The 15,794-nt window shown below is 45.6% G+C and overlaps 1 protein-coding gene across 18 annotated transcripts in view; it reads left to right on the top strand.

Moving 5' to 3' along the window:
* The first annotated feature begins 298 nt into the window (after window positions 1-298).
* Window positions 299-15,794, top strand: part of CEP164 (centrosomal protein 164) — a 72,222-nt gene continuing 56,726 nt past the window's right edge. For 3 of the 18 annotated variants that reach the window (XM_082411028.1, XM_082411036.1, XM_082411033.1), the window contains exons 1-3: window positions 303-968; window positions 7,960-8,062; window positions 11,391-11,502. In XM_082411028.1, the coding sequence (XP_082267154.1) occupies window positions 7,981-8,062; window positions 11,391-11,502 (194 nt within the window). In that variant the 5' untranslated portion in view covers window positions 303-968; window positions 7,960-7,980. Of the gene's footprint in view, window positions 969-4,412; window positions 4,536-6,360; window positions 7,514-7,959; window positions 8,063-11,388; window positions 11,503-15,794 lie in introns of those variants that run through there. The other 15 variants (XM_082411035.1, XM_082411020.1, XM_082411027.1 and 12 more) reach the window with 12 other exon arrangements.

Raw genomic sequence — 15,794 nt, 5'->3', positions numbered from 1 at the left:
GCGCAGTGGTTAAGAATCCGCCTGCCAATGCAGGAAACACGGGTTTGAGCCCTCGTTCGGGAAGATCCCACATGCCGCAGAGCAACTAATCTCGTGCGCCACAACTACTGAACCTACGCTCTAGAGCCTGCGAGCCACAGCTACTGAAGCCTGTGTGCCACAACTACTGAAGACCGTGCTCCACAACAGGAGAAGCCACCGCAATGAGAAGCCCGCGCACCGCAACAAAGAGTAGACCCCCCGCCCCGCTCTCAGCAACTAGAGAAAACCCGCGTGCAGCAGCGAAGAACCAATGCAGCCCCAGATTAAATAAATGAATAAATAAATAAATTTAAAAAAGAAATAGTTATGACAGAGATTATTATACCCTTCTTGCCTGAGCCCTGCCCTCCGTTAAAAAAGATGGACAGTGGTCTCTTAACTCCTGAGCGGGTACTAACTGATTTAGTCATAGCAAATGGGAGTCTTTCTTTTGTTTATTAAAGCCTCGGTGGGTTGATTATTGAGGATCAGTGTATTATTCACCTGATGTTAATCACGCTACTAAAAATGATGACCAAAAGATTGTCTTAGGTAAGTCACGTTACTGTCGATACTCTGAATGATCCTTTCCTGCCCGGGAAGAAATTCCCCTCATAGCTAAATTCTGACTCTCTTTTAACCCCTTGTGGAGCCCCATCAACTATATTGGACTACCTCTCCCATCATGCAACGGGAAACGTGCAGCTCGCCTCCGTGATCCGACGGGACCTTTAACCAATCCGATGACAGGGCTCTCATTCGGCGACCTTTTGACTCTGGGTAGAGGCGGGGCTCTCAGTTGCTAGGTTCGTACCCTTTCCGGAAGTGGTTATTGGCCGCTGCAGGGCAACACCCCGGCGTCCCTGGAAGCTGGGAGCTCGGGTGGTGTTGGGGAAGCTGCGCAGAGCCGGGAGCTAGCGCCCAGGGCCTCCCGGGGTGGGGGACAGGTGAGAACCCCCTGGAAGGAGGGTTGGGTGGCTGGGAAGGGAGGGAAGCGGGAAAGTCGAGGCACCCTCGTGTGCCACCGAGCGGGATGTGCATGTGTGGGCGGGAACTGAAGGAAGAAGTGAAGATGGAGCGGCCGGATCAGTGCGCCTCTATCCAAAATCTGAGTGGCGGAAGGGCCTGGGCTGGAGTGCTGGCGGGGCAGTGAGAGCGAGCACTGGGCCACGAGTGTGAGCTGGCAGGGGCGCTCGTTAATTTGTCCTGTTCGAATTTAGTGTGTAAGGCCGGCCTTCTGAACCCTGCTTGAACATTTCTCTTGTGGGGAAGCTTGCCCCCATGTCCGAATCGGGGCTGGCCCAACCTTTTGATGTCTTTTGGCCAGCTGGGGAAATTAGTAAGTTTTTTGTTTTCGTCTTTTCCTTTCCTTGCATTGATTCAAAAATCTACCTTCTCCGTGTGGAACCGCGCTCCTCACTTGCCTTCCACGACTCCTCTCTCTCTGGGGTTTCCTAACCCAGCCCCCTTCATCAGCCTTTGCAAGCCCTTCCTTTCTGTTCACTACACTCCATCTCTGGGCGATTTCACCCAGAGTTTCAGTTACCATCTATTTAACGGTTACTTCTCAAACTGTGGCTCCCGCCAGACCTCTTTTCTTGAGCTCCGACTTGCTTACTGATCATCCCAACTGAACGTCGCCCCATTCTTCCTGGTCCCCCAGATCTGTTCCTCCTTTGTAGTTCCTGTCTCAGTGAAGGACTTCACCCATTCACTCAGTCAGCCATGTCTGCACTTGGAATTCATTCATCTATTATATGCAGCAAACATTTGTTGGCCATTCCCTATATCTAGGCAGTATGCTAGGTGGGGCTATCGGGCAAGGCATAGAAGCTAACTGATAATCACAATATACTGCCTGAAGTGCTCTGATTGTCCTCCTGCCTCTCCCTTACTTGCTGCAGACATCAAGTACTGTTCTTTTGCCTCGTAATACACCTGGAATCTGGCCCTTCCTTTCCATTCTCACAGCCACTGACTTAGTTCATAATTTCTTGCTTTTTTTTTTTTTTGGCCACCATGGGGATCTTAGTTCCCCAACCAGGGATCGAACCAGTGCCCACTTCATTGGAAGCATAGAGGCTTAACCACTAGACCGCCAGGGAAGTCCTTAGTTCATAATTTCTTGCCTGTGTTTTCAGAATACCTTTCTAAGTGGTCCCTCTGCGTCTTCTCTTGCCCTCCTCCAATTAGTTCTTACACAGCTGTCAGAATCGTCTTTCTAAACTACAGATCTGATCAGGCCAGTCTCCTTTGTGAAATCTTATGATGGTTCCTCATCAGGTCAGGATACAGCCTCAGTCCTCCCAAGCCTTTTATTATGTGCTCCTTGCCTTCCATTGTAGATCTCTCTCTTGCCATTGTCCCTTGTGCGCTGGTCACGTCAGAGTGGTTAAGAGCTCAAGGCTTTGGAGTCAGATAGATGTGGGTGCATTCATGTTCTGCTATGCCATTTACTAGCTGTGAAACCTTGGGCAAGTTTAAAAAACTTTTTGAAAACTTGCTGAGGCTCAGTTTTCTCTTTTGAAAAATGGGGATAATAATTTCTACTTAGCAGAGAGGATGAGGTGTGATGATGTATATATAGCATTAGTACAGTTCTTGGAACATAGGAAGTGTTCAGTGAATATAAGCTTTTGTTGTCATCATTAATTCTCTGCACCTACCGTATACTCTCTTCTGCCTCTTTGCCTTTGTGTAAGCTGTGTCTTCTGCCTTAAATAACCTTACTGCCTTATCCTGGTGAGCTCCTGTTATCCTTCAAGAACCATCTCCATGGTCCTCTACTCTGCAATGCTTTTCCTGATCTTCCAAAGTAGGGTTAATTGCCTTTGCCTTTGTGTCCTATTTTCTGATACTTCCCTTAATGCACTTAACACACTATATAGTCATGTATTTACATATTTGGCTTCACAAGTAGGTTGAGGTGGAGTGTTATCAGGTGTGTGGCCGTGACAGCACAGTGCCTGACCCATGGTAGGTGTTCAGTAAATGGTTATTGGATGTCTGAATGGCCTTAACTTATATTCCCTGGTACTGGCTTTGTCCTCCAGAACAATGTAGGCTAAGCCCTTTAAATAAGTGAATGGTAATAATAACAACTAACATTTATTGAGGTCTTACTATGTTTTGAGTATTTTACATGTATTGAGTCATTTACTCCTCACAACCCTTTTAGATAGACATTGTTATTATCCCCATTTTATAGACGAGGAAACTGAGGCAACTTGCCCAGCGGGTAAGTGGCAGAGCTGGGATTCAAAGCCTAGAATGTTCCCAAACCTGTGCTCATTACCACTGCATAATCAACTCTAATGTCTTCCACGTTCTCCTCAATGCCTTCTCCAGTAAATCTTTTCTTTTCCGGTGGTGAACTTTCTTTATAATTGTTCAAGCAGGGTGGAAGAAATAAATATGCAGGGAACCCTAAGTATGCATATATGTGTGTATGCTCTGTGAGTACGCAGGTGTGCAAAACTTTTTGGCTATGCCTGTCAAATTAGACCACATTCACAGGAAGGTAACCATAATGTCGAGAGACTGGGAACCAGTGGCATGTATTGAAGGGAAGGGAGCTGGGGAAACCTGGCTTGGAGTAGTGGTGCCTTGGGTGCCCTTCGTGGGTCCAGAGAGTGAAATAGGTCAAATGGGAGGAAGTTTCTTAGACATAGATTTTTGGCTTACTAAGAGAAAGACCTTTTCATAGTTAAGGATGATCTAACTGTGGAATTGGCAGTAACATCAGTAATATTGCTAAATTTATTTAACATGTTTTGTGTACCAGGGACTGTGCTAGGCACTGTACAGGTATATATTATCTCATTTCATCTTCAAACAACCTTTTGATGTAGATTATCATGATTGTTTGAATTACGCACATGAGGTTATTGAGGCTTAGAGAAGTGAAGTACCTTGCCTAAGTTCATACAGCTGGTAAATGAGAAAGATGGGATTTAATTCAGGTGTTTCTGGCCCCCAAACTGGTGCTTCAGCCACTATGCTGTCTGGCACTTAAAGCATAGAGAGGAAAAGTTTGGCAAGGGAAGGGCAGTTGGACCAGAGCTCTTATGGGCTTTTTTTTTGCTCTTGAGATTCTTTGATTGTATATTAGTGGTTTAGAGCAGTGACCAAGCTCCTACGTTTACTTAGCTTATTTTAGGCTTGGTTGGTAAATGCAGAAGGAGGCAGAGGCATGACCCTCAGAAGCCTGTGGCTTAACAGGAGAGGTGGAACACATTCCCATAAAAAAGGTAATACCGAGAAAAATATGCCTATGAACAGAGGAAAACTGTGTCCTTTGTGCTGAGGTAGTTATAAGTAGACAGGAGAGGCCGAGGTTGGCCAGGGAGGGCCTCCTGGAGAAGGTGTATGAGCCTTTCCTTCTTTGCTAGATTCTGGGATTGGCAGGAGATGGATGAGGACAGTTGGGTGATCCTTCCCCACAACTCCGTGGCTCACAGTGAGGGTCAGGCCTGGTGGCAAGCACATCTCATCAGGTTTCATCTCATCTATCGGTAAGTGCTGCATGGAGTACCACGTTGGCGGTTCTGAAGCCACGTCTAGGGTGCCAGGATTGACAGTGATGTCCCTCACGGTCTCAGGCTTAGAGGGAAATGTTAGGACATGTGCCGTGTGTTTCCTGAAGCTGATCTCAGGGCTGCTTTCTTAGATGTCTCATCTTACCCCCTCTCACCTGGGTTATCGTCACCTCTCATCTAGATTGGCTCGTGGTTTCCTACCTAATCTCTCTGCAGCCACTCTGATTTTCTTCTTTTCCAATCTGGCCTCCATTTCCAGTGGCTGCCTGAGTAATCTTTTCAAAATATGTGTCTGGAAAAACCCTTTCCTGATTTCCAGCTCTCTTATTATAAAAGCCAAGCTCTCCACATGGCCCGGCTTCCACGCACCTGCCCAGCATCATCTCCGACTATGCTTCTTCTTGCTTAGTGTTCTTTCCTGTTGAAGGGCCTTTGCATGTGCTGCTGCTTTTGTTAGAACACCTTTTCCTCCTCTTTTTGTCTGGTGAATACCTCCTCGTTCTTCACTGCTCAGCACAGTCTTCATCTAAGTCAGGCTCTTTTCCTTCAGAGCTCTTACCTCATTTAAAATTATACACTTATCTGTGACTGATTGGTTTGTCTCCCTCCCTCACTAGACTAGCTCCTGGGGAGTAGCAGCTGAATCTGTTTTTAATCACCATTCCATCTCTAGCGCCCAGCAGCAAATAAATACTTCTCCAATGAGTAAATGATCTCTAGTAGCCATTGAACAAATGTGGTTTCTCTTCCACCACCTTCCTTATTCCTGCAATTCCTGCCCTTTTGGCCCTGTCCTTGCCTATATCTTTCCTGAAGCCAGGCAAGGCAAGGAAAGAAGGTAGACTACAGCCCACCCGTATTTTAATTTTTTTCTGGCAGAAGATTTGTTTGACATTTGAATAATCCAGGAATTTAGATTTTCCACATTCTTCCTGACCTTTAAATAGTTAAATATAGACGGTTTTGTAAATAGCTAATTAGGCATTTTGCTGTGAGGACAGAGATTTTACCTGCCCCCTGCTTTCTGGAGGTGGGATGTATCTAGGGATAGGTAACATTTTTCAAATGCAGAATTTCTCGAATTCTCTGAGATAGTTGGTACAATGCCTTGTATAGATCACTGCCTGTTGAATTGAATAACGTACAGCCTGATGTTCAGGCCACTGCGATTCCTACCTCCCCAGAGATCCTTTCCCTTTTTTTTTCCCCTCTTCTCCCTAACTCAGAGGATTAAAGATTCCGAGGGCTCCTTAAACCTCCAGGCTGTGGGCCACATCTCCTGCGCTGGTTCTTGGTCCTTTTCTGCTCTGCTTTTTCCGCATCTGGCCCTACTCATCTCTGACTGTGTGTGTGGAGGCTCAAGCATTATGTCCACAGGTGTTATAGGTTCTTAAGGGAGGGAGAAGATTCCCACTTAGGCTTAAGTACTGCAGGGAAGAATGCTTCTCTTTAGCCTTTCTTCCTGAGGCACAAAGTTGCTGCTTGGAGGTGTTGTGGTGGGAATGAGAGGGGGCAGAGCCTGGTTCCCTTGGGTCCAGTGACTGACAAAGGGAACCATCTTTTCTGAGTGCTAAAGCAAGACACATCCCTTGCCCATCTGTCAGCTGCCAGGGTGCAGAGAGGGCCATGGGAATGGTCCCTCAGAGATCCTTTGTATTAATCAGGGGCCCCTCTCCAGGGATCTTGGAACAGATTCAGAGTCACCAGATCTGGCTGTTTTCTGAGCACTCATTACAGGCTGCATCCCAACCTTCTTTTTGACGACGAGGTCTTTTTTTTTTTTTTTTTGCCGTGCCCCAAGGCATGTGGGATCTTAGCTCCCGGACCAGGGATCGAACCCGTGCCCCCTGTATTGGAAGTGTGGAGTCTTAACCACTGGACCGCCAGGGAAGTCCCGATGATGAGGTCTTTCTGCTCACTTCCTCTGCTGTGAGGGCTGTGACATGCTTGCTGCCCCAGGTGGAACTGTGACAGTGTCTGAAGAGGTGGCTACAGGGGAGGTCAGGACCTGCTCCTTCAGGCTCCCTTTGGTCACACCGGTGTGGCCGCCACCGCCCCGGTTAGGGAGGCATTCTGAAGGGCTGTCCGTGGCAGCCACTTTACAGGGTGACTTGTCCCTGTGTCATTGGGCTTCAGCGTGGGAGCTGCTGTAGGGGAGGGGTGCTGTGACCTGGGGTCCTGAGGTCGTTGCAGGAGTAGGGATGCGAAGGAAGGAGCAATTCTAGAACCGCGCCAGCTTGTCAGTCGAAGAAGGTGGCACCGCCCCGTCCCTGGAGCTAGGAATCTTGCATTCAGGTTGGATTCCTTTCCAGTCTTCCGCCCCCCGCCTCCCCCCCCCACCCCGCCCCCATCCTGGTCCTATTAAACCTAACATCACAGCATCCCTTGTGTCTGTCCCTTCTTCTCCATTCCCACTGCTTCTGCCCTAGTTTAAGCCCTCATCATCTTTCCCCGGGACCGCAGCCTCCTCAGTGGTTTTCCTGATGCCAGTCTCTCATTTCTCCAATCCAGCCAGGCCACTCCTGCCAAAGTTCTCATCCTAAAAAAAGGCCACTCTGTGTCACTTTCTTCCACCAAAGCCCACAGTGGCTCCTCTCTGCTGCAGGGCAGAGTTGAGGCCCTTCAGCATCATCCGCCGAGATCACCATGACCAGACCCAGGCCTGGCTTCCACCCCGGCGCCTGCCATGCACACTGGCATCGGCTCCCCAGAACACCTTGCCTGACATGCTGTTCCCTCTGCCTGGGATTCCTCTCTCCGCTGTCAGAACTCTTGTCAGCCTTCGGTACCCAGCTCCTTGACAAAGCCTTCCTTCATCCCCGCAGTGGGCGTATGTCACTTCTGTGTTAGTACTCCCAGAGCAGGATGTGTTTTTTCCCTTCCGCCTTCTACTACTGTTGAAGCTGTGTACGCTGCCTTGCTAGACTGTAAGCTCCCTGAGGGCATTGTTCAAGGTAAACAGGGACATGCAAACAGGGCTATGTGTTGGGACAGCGTAACTGCACCTGGGGTACATTGGGGTATGGGGGTGTGTGTGCTGCTAGTTATTTTGGTGTCTTACTAGGGTTTTCCAGCAGGGGTCCTAGACTGTTAGTTCTTACTCCTATTTGGGGAGTAGTGTATGAAGTCAAACCCTTGAGACATCTGGGTTTCCAGATCGTTTATGGTCCACAGAGTATTCAGCAGGGCTTTGGGGGGAGATGTGTCTAAGAACTTTCCAGGGTGCAGAGGCTATAAGGCCTGAGTTCTGAGCCGTTGGTCCCACCCTCCACTCTCCCTGGCTCAGTTGGCCTGCAGGGGCTGGTCTGGCCCAGGTGCTCCATGACCCAGCTCCAACTTTTCCCCTTCTAAGCTGGGGCACTGATTTTCTCTTTGGGTGGGTGGGGTCTCTGGGATCTAGGCGTTCGAGCCCAAACCAATCATGGCCGGAAGACCCATCCGCATAGGAGACCAGCTGGTTCTGGAGGAAGATTATGATGAGACCTACATCCCCAGTGAGCAAGGTAAGAGGCCTGGGTGTATTGTAATAGTTCTTTGAGGGCAGTTTTTATGATTTATTTTTGTTCTTCTCATGCAAAGTATGGTACATGCACAGGGCTGCTCAGTGTATTTGGGTTAGATCAGGGGTTGGCAAACTATAGCCCACGGGCCTAACTTGGCCTGTTGCTTGTTTCTGTAGCTAAAGTTTTATTAGATAACAGGCATGCTTATTTATGTCTTGTTTATGGCTTCTTTCGTGCTGTAGGGGCAGTAGTATTGAGTAGTTGTGACAGAGACCATACAACCCACAAAACCTAAAATATTTACTCTCTGGCCCTTTTTAGAAAAAGTTTGGTGACCTTGGGTCAGATCAATGATTAACTTTAAATGAAAATATAGTAGAGGATATCATGAAATACAGTATATCCTGAGGCCAGGAGAAACCCAATTTCTTAAGAACAAACTAAAGCTGTGTGTTTTTTTTAAAAAAACAGCAATAATAACATTATTAATAACAATAATAACAAAATTTATTGAGTGCTACTGTGTGCCAGTCTCTCTACTAAGAACTTTACATGTATTTCCTTTTCAACCCTCACAGCAACTCCGTGAGTTAGATACTATTATTATCCCCATTTTACAGATGAGGAAACCAAGGCACAGAAAGGTTGAGTAACTTCCCTGTAGTCACACAGTTTACTAATCGGGGCAGCTAGGATCCACACCTAGGTATTCTAGCTCCAGGGCCTACACTTCGAAGCACCATGCTATTTTGGGGGGTGAAGATTTCTTTGAATTTCTCATGAGTTGCGGACCTGGACACACAAATTTTTCTTATAGTTCAGTTGGTTTGCGAGCCAGTTTTGGGGAAGAACTCTTGCGTCTGTAGGAGTCCGTGGATCCCACATTAGGCTAGGATAGGATTTGTTATAGCATAGGATTTTTGTTTGTTTGCCGTGTAGAAATTTTTAATCTCTGTGTTAAATTTATCAGTCTGTTCTCATATGGCCCCTGAATTTTGTATCATAGCTAGAAAAGCTTCCCTGCGCTCATGGTGTCCTCAGGTTTGTCCTCGCACTGTTCGTGGAATAGCTCATCTTTCACCCACTGGTTGAGTGCCGCCTGTGTGTTTTGGGGTCTACTTTTTCTTCTGTTCCGTGGGGCTGACTTTTCATACGCCAGAACTGTGCTCTCAACTACTGAGGCTCAGTAATAAATTCTAGTATCTAGTAAGGCTGAAATACCCTCGTTCCTCTTCTTTTTTCAAAGTTTTCTTGGTTATCTTATCTGCTTTATCTCCCCACGAACTTTAGAATCACCCTGTCTTTTTCTGGGGAGGGCTGTGTATTGGGGAACTGTTGGTATTTTAGAGAAAATTGTGTTCAATTTATGAATGAGCCTGGGGAGGATTGACATCTCTATGCAGTTAAGTTATGCATCCAGGTCAACCTGGAGGTTCCTATCAAAGAACATCTATTCCTTTCCGTTTGTGTCTTTTTTATGTTCTTCAGGGGTGACTTAAAGTTTTCTTCATTTTCGTTCTGCACATTTCTTGCTCAGTTTGTTTCTTTTTTTTAAAAAATTAATTATTTATTTATTTATTTATTTATTTATTTATTTATGGCTGTGTTGGGTCTTCGTTTCTGTGCGAGGGCTTTCTCTAGTTGTGGCAAGCGGGGGCCACTCTTCATCGCGGTGTGCGGGCCTCTCACTATCGTGGCCTCTCTTGTTGCGGAGCACAGGCTCCAGACGCGCAGGCTCCAGATGCGCAGGCTCAGCAGTTGTGGCTCACGGGCCTAGTTGCTCCGTGGCATGTGGGATCTTCCCAGACCAGGGCTCGAACCCCTGTTCCCCACATTGGCAGGCAGATTCTCAACCACTGTGCCACCAGGGAAGCCCTCAGTTTATTTCTTAAAGATTTTATTCTTTTTGGTTTGCTGTTATAAACGGGGTCTAACTTTCTCTAAGGATATTTATAAAAAACTCTCTTCTGCTCAGTCATGCGTAGACGTCCTAAGCTCGAGCCCCCGTTTTCTCTTCCTGGACTCGCAGCAGCTTCCTAATCAGCCTCCTGCTTCGACTCTTGCCCTTCTCCAGTCTGTGCTCCACTTAGCACCAGAGTGATCTTACAGTGTAAAGCAGATCACATCAGGGCTCTGCTTTTCATAATCTTCCATATAATCTTCCATTATGCTCAGCATAACGCTCTCAGTGGGATGTGCGGGGCTCTGCATGACCCGGCCCTGCCACCTAGCCAGGCTCACCCAGTGCCCCTCTCTCCCTCCCTCTGCTAGTCACATGGCCTTTCTGACGGTCCCCAGACAGGCCAGGCTGCCACATGTCACAGGCCCTTTGAACCTGCTCTTCTGCCTGAGTCCTCTTTCCTCAGTGCTCTGCATAGCTGGCTCCTTTGTTTCCTACAGGATTTAGCTGAGTGTCCCATTCTGAGAGGTTTTCTGACCACCCTTTGTAAAAGACTGCCCCTCCACCTTGACAAACTCTGTCTCATACCTCACTCACTTCCTTCATTACGTTTATCAGAAGCCTTAATTCCTTGTATATTTATCTGTTGATGTCACTACTGGCTGTTTCTTCTACCAGCATGTAAGCTCCATAAGGACAGAGGGCATTTCTCTCTTAGTCATGGCACATGGTGACTGGCACATAGGAGGCACTCAAAAAATACATGTGAAATTAACGAACACATTAGTCCTTGGCTAACCAAATTTCGGCCGGTCCTTTTTGCCTTTCCTAGTCCCCAGGTATGTCATCTTCCAAAGTCCTCCACTGAGATGACCCGTAAAGGATATGATAAAGGGTAGAGGTGAACAGCCAGAGGAAGAGATACCTAGGGCGAGGTCCGAGAGGGTCCCAAGTACAGGAACTTCTGTCCCAGTGGAGCTGGGATGTGCCACCCTCCTTGCACGTGGAAGTGCCAGAAGCTCTCTGAACCCCAGAGTTTAGGGATTTTTATGGAGGCTTCGTCATGTATGTATGATCGCTTATTAATTCATTTTCCAGCCCCTCTCCAGAGAATGAGGGGAGAGGCTGAAAGTTCCAAGCTTCTAATCATGGCTTGGTCTTTCTGGTGACCAGGCCCCATCCAGGAGCCCACCCAGAGTTGCCTCATTGGGACAAAAGACTCTCCTATCACTCAGGAAATTCCAAGGGCTTTAGGAACTCTGTGTCAGGAACTGGGACCAAAGACCAAATATTAATAGGAACGGGGGCAGAGACCAATATATAGCTCTCTTCTTATCTCCCAAGACTGACTGATTCTTCCTTCTTTGTATCCACCCTCCTCCCACCCCCACCTCTCTTACCTTCCCACCCTCCTACCCCTCCTTGCAGAAATTCGTGAATTTGCCAGAGAGATTGGTATTGATCCCATAGAAGAACCAGAGCTGATGTGGCTGGCACGGGAGGGCATTGTGGCCCCACTGCCTGTGGAGTGGAAACCATGGTGAGTCAGCACGGGTGCGGCCTTCTGGCTTGGCCTTTGAGGCGGAGGGGGCCTGACACCGGAGATCAGCTTTAACCGGCCACCTTTCGAAGCCTGTCCTGCAATGGGCCATCCGTCTGCCGGGCCGCCTGATGCTTTGGGCCTGAGCCCTGGCCGCCTTGATGGTCCCTGGAGGGGTTCAGCAGGGGTACCCAGGGTCCCAGGATCTAAGCTGCCGCCCTGCGTCGGCATCCGTTTTGGACACACGGAGGAGGTGTCATTTTTATCCTTTGCAGACTGAGATGGAGAGTGACAATACTGGGACCTCCTCAGTGTGTCCAAAGTGGACGCTGGTGCTGGAGAGGTTTGAGTGAGGCTACACAGACTGGCAGCGGTGTCCGTCTCCTTTGACAGCCCAGCGCTGAAGTTGTGTGACTTGTGCATGAATGGGTTCATATTTCCAGTTTCAGTTTGCGCTCTTTCAGCTGTGAGGAGCAGACACTCGCTCAGGTTATCTCAGGGGAGCAGAGGTTGATGGCGAGGAAACAGACTGGCCGAGGCGGGGCAGCCGCTGCCTTCCCCCCGACCCTCCGCACCCCAGGACTCCCACTCCTGGGGACGCTGCTATGTCCTCATCACATGCACAGGGCTCTCTCCACGTTGCCTCCCTACAGTCTGTGCCCCGAGTTTACTTCCTACCGTAGCGTGGGATTTCCTGTCTCTCCCGAACTAGCCCCCAGATATCTTGGGACGGAGGGGTCGTCTTTTCTGCTGGGATTGTGCAATTTTGTGTACAAGGTATAATTACCCTGTTCTTCCCTGAACCACTTAATGCGTTGGCCATACTTCAAAATGACTGCAATCGTAGCCTTACTTATCCCCGCCGCAGAGTCCTAATCCTTCCAGCTTCTCCTCACGTGACGGGCTCCCTGTTCTCTGGATCTTTTTAGCCGCCTTTCCTTGGACCTTCTCCAGGTCATGACATCTTTCTTGTACTAAAGCCGTCAGCACTGCACACAGTATTCCAGGTGCTGAGGACTCACGGTTGTGTTTATAGGAAAAGTTTGTAGGATAGTGGTTTCTGTTTGGTTTCCAATATCCACCCTGATAGCCACATTTGCCTTATCATTAATCTCTTTATTCTTTTTTCTTTATGTTTTTAAATCTGTATATATCTGTGCTGTTCTGCTCTTGGATACATTTTCTAATTAAAAACCACATGAGAAATGTAGTCAGACTAATACCTTAATGTGCACATAATAAATAAATGGCTGCAGTGATGTAAAAAGGAAAAAGGGTGATGGAAGGAAGGAACTGTCATCGGCTGTGGCCCAGCTGTGTGCCACGGTCATGCCAACGGCCCTCAGGTACCTGCTGGTGGTAGTTAACACTGCCTCATCCCGTAAGGAGAGCATGAACTATTTCTCACTTTTTAAGGTAAGTCATTGAAAGTTATGTATATGTGTCATCTTTCATCCTTACTCCCAGTCCCATGAGTAATTGCTGTTAGTTGGAGAATTCCTTCGAAGTCTGGATTCTCTGTTCTCTTCCATTAATATGTTTGTCTACCTTTACACCAATACTGTACTGTCTTTTTGTTTGTTTTTTCAAGTAGAAAAAAATCACAAATTTATTACATACATACATAGACATATATAAAAATACAGGCAGATACAAACAGAGATCTTACAGCTTTGCTTTTAAATTTTAGCCATGAGACAGGAATGATAATGCAAAACTCACTAGTTTATAAAGAGCAGCTGGATACAAATTGTGTTTCTGGTGAATGGTATTAGTTAAGGTGAATTGCTCAGATGGCTTAAACTTTTTACTAATATCTGTGTAAGAGATTTTAAGGTTTTTCGTAGGCCAAGTTTTTAAAATATGCTTTCCTTTTTTTTTTTTCTACTTTTTTTTTGTCTTTATACTTTTAATTGGTATTTTTTTGAATAACATAATTTAAGTTTTAATGATGTCCAGTTTATCGACTTTTCAAATATGATTAATGCTTTGTGTCCTCTTTAAGAAATGTTTGCCTATTCCAAAGTCATGAAGATATTCTGTGTCTCGTTGTTTTTTTTTTCCCACAACTCACACACACACACACACACACACACACACACTGTATTTTATTTTTACAAGAGATAAATAAACTGACACCAAGCATTGTAAATGGATGACCACAACAAAAGCAACAATGATTGCAATTACCAAACACGAAAACACACTCATACTATGTCATAATATTGACATTCAGTCCAGTAATGCTCCACTGTAACAGCTCCTTTATTTTGCAGTGAAAATTGATTTGTATATTTTTTGCCTCTGAGTCCTTGTGGGATTTTTTTTTTTTAATTCAAACAGAAAGTCACAAAAATTATAATCATCCTCATCAGTTCACTCAGTCCCATGTAATTAATTTTTTTTTCATCTTGATCTTTTGTTAGCACTTTTATGAATTCATCAGTTTTCCATTAGAGTTCTGAAAATGCTTATTCATTCAGTTCAGCAGTATAGTCAGTTACCAGAAACCTGTACTTGTCAGAGTCTTTTCCATGAATTCCTTGAAGATGAAACCCTTTTATAGGAACATTTTTGCAAAAGCGTCAGAGTACACCAAGAACTGTCTGTAAATGACAAAAGACTTTTTAAAAATGACCACGGTTAAAGATTTGATGAAAGTTCATAATAATGCAATTGACAAGGAAATTTAGTTATTTCTGAGATACACATTTTAAAGTAATAACTAGAATTATGACTTATAACATTATACCAGAACATATAAGATTTTTAGAAATTTCGTGTAATGTCTGAAACATTTATATTAACATATTTCCATACAAATAACCCAAAGAAAGTTTAGTTTTAGTTGGGTTTTTTTTGTTTGTTTGTTTTTTTATACTGTTGGTTCCTATTAGTCATCAATTTTATACACATCAGTGTATACATGTCAATCCCAATCGCCCAATTCAGCACACCACCATCCCCACCCCACTGCGGTTTTCCGCCCTTGGTGTCCATACGTTTGTTTTCTACATCTGTGTCTCAACTTCTGCCCTGCAAACCGGTTCATCTGTACCATTTTTCTAGGTTCCACATACATGTGTTAACATACGATATTTCTTTTTCTCTTTCTGACTTACTTCACTCTGTATGACAGTCTCTAGATCCATCCACATCTCGATAAATGACTCAATTTCGTTCCTTTTTATGGCTGAGTAATATTCCCTTGTATATATGTACCACAACTTCATTATCCATTCGTCTGTCGATGGGCATTTAGGTTGCTTCCATGCCCTGGCTATTGTAAACAGTGCTGCAATGAACATTGGGGTGCATGTGTCTTTTTGAATTACGGTTTTCTCTGGATATATGCCCAGTAGTGGGATTGCTGGATCATATGGTAATTCTATTTTTAGTTTTTGAAGGAATCTCCATACTGTTCTCCATAGTGGCTGTATCAATTTACATTCCCACCAGCAGTGCAAGGGGGTTCCCTTTTCTCCACACCCTCTCCAGCATTTGTTGTTTGTAGATTTTCTGATGATGCCCATTCTAAGTGGTGTGAGGTGATACCTCATTGTAGTTTTGATTTGCATTTCTCTAATAATTAGTGATGTTGAGCAGCTTTTCATGTGCTTCTTGGCCATCTGTATGTCTCCTTTGGAGAAATGTCTATTTAGGTCTTCTGCCCATTTTTGGATTGGGTTGTTTGTTTCTTTAATATTGAGCTGCATGAGCTGTTTATTTATTTTGGAGATTAATCCTTTGTCCGTTGATTCATTTGTGAACATTTTCTCCCTTTCTGAGGGCTGTCTTTTCGTCTTGTTTATGGTTTCCTTTGCTGTGCAAAAGCTTTGAAGTTTCATTAGGTTCCATTTGTTTAGTTTTGTTTTTATTTCCATTGCTCTAGGAGGTGGATCAAAAAAGATCTTGCTGTGATTTATGTCAAAGAGTGTTTTTCCTATGTTTTCCTCTCACAGTTTTATAGTGTCTGGTCTTACATTTAGGTCTTGAATCCATTTTGAGTTTATTTTTGTGTATGGTGTTAGGGAGTGTTCTAATTTCATTCTTTTACATGTAGCTGTCCAGTTTTCCCAGCACCACTTATTGAAGAGACTGTCTTTTCTCCATTGTATATCTTTGCCTCCTTTGTCAGAGATTAGTTGACCATAGGTGCGTGAGTTTATCTCTGGGCTTTCTATCTTGTTCCATTGATCTATGTTTCTGTTTTTGTGCCAGTACCATATTGTCGTGATTACTGTAGCTTTGTAGTATAGTCTGAAGTCAGGGAGCCTGATTCCTCCAGCTCG

The sequence above is a fragment of the Balaenoptera physalus genome (assembly GCF_965194825.1).
Source record: "Balaenoptera physalus genome assembly, chromosome: 10".
Lineage (NCBI taxonomy): Eukaryota > Metazoa > Chordata > Mammalia > Artiodactyla > Balaenopteridae > Balaenoptera > Balaenoptera physalus.
This window is presented reverse-complemented; position numbering and strand designations above follow the sequence as displayed.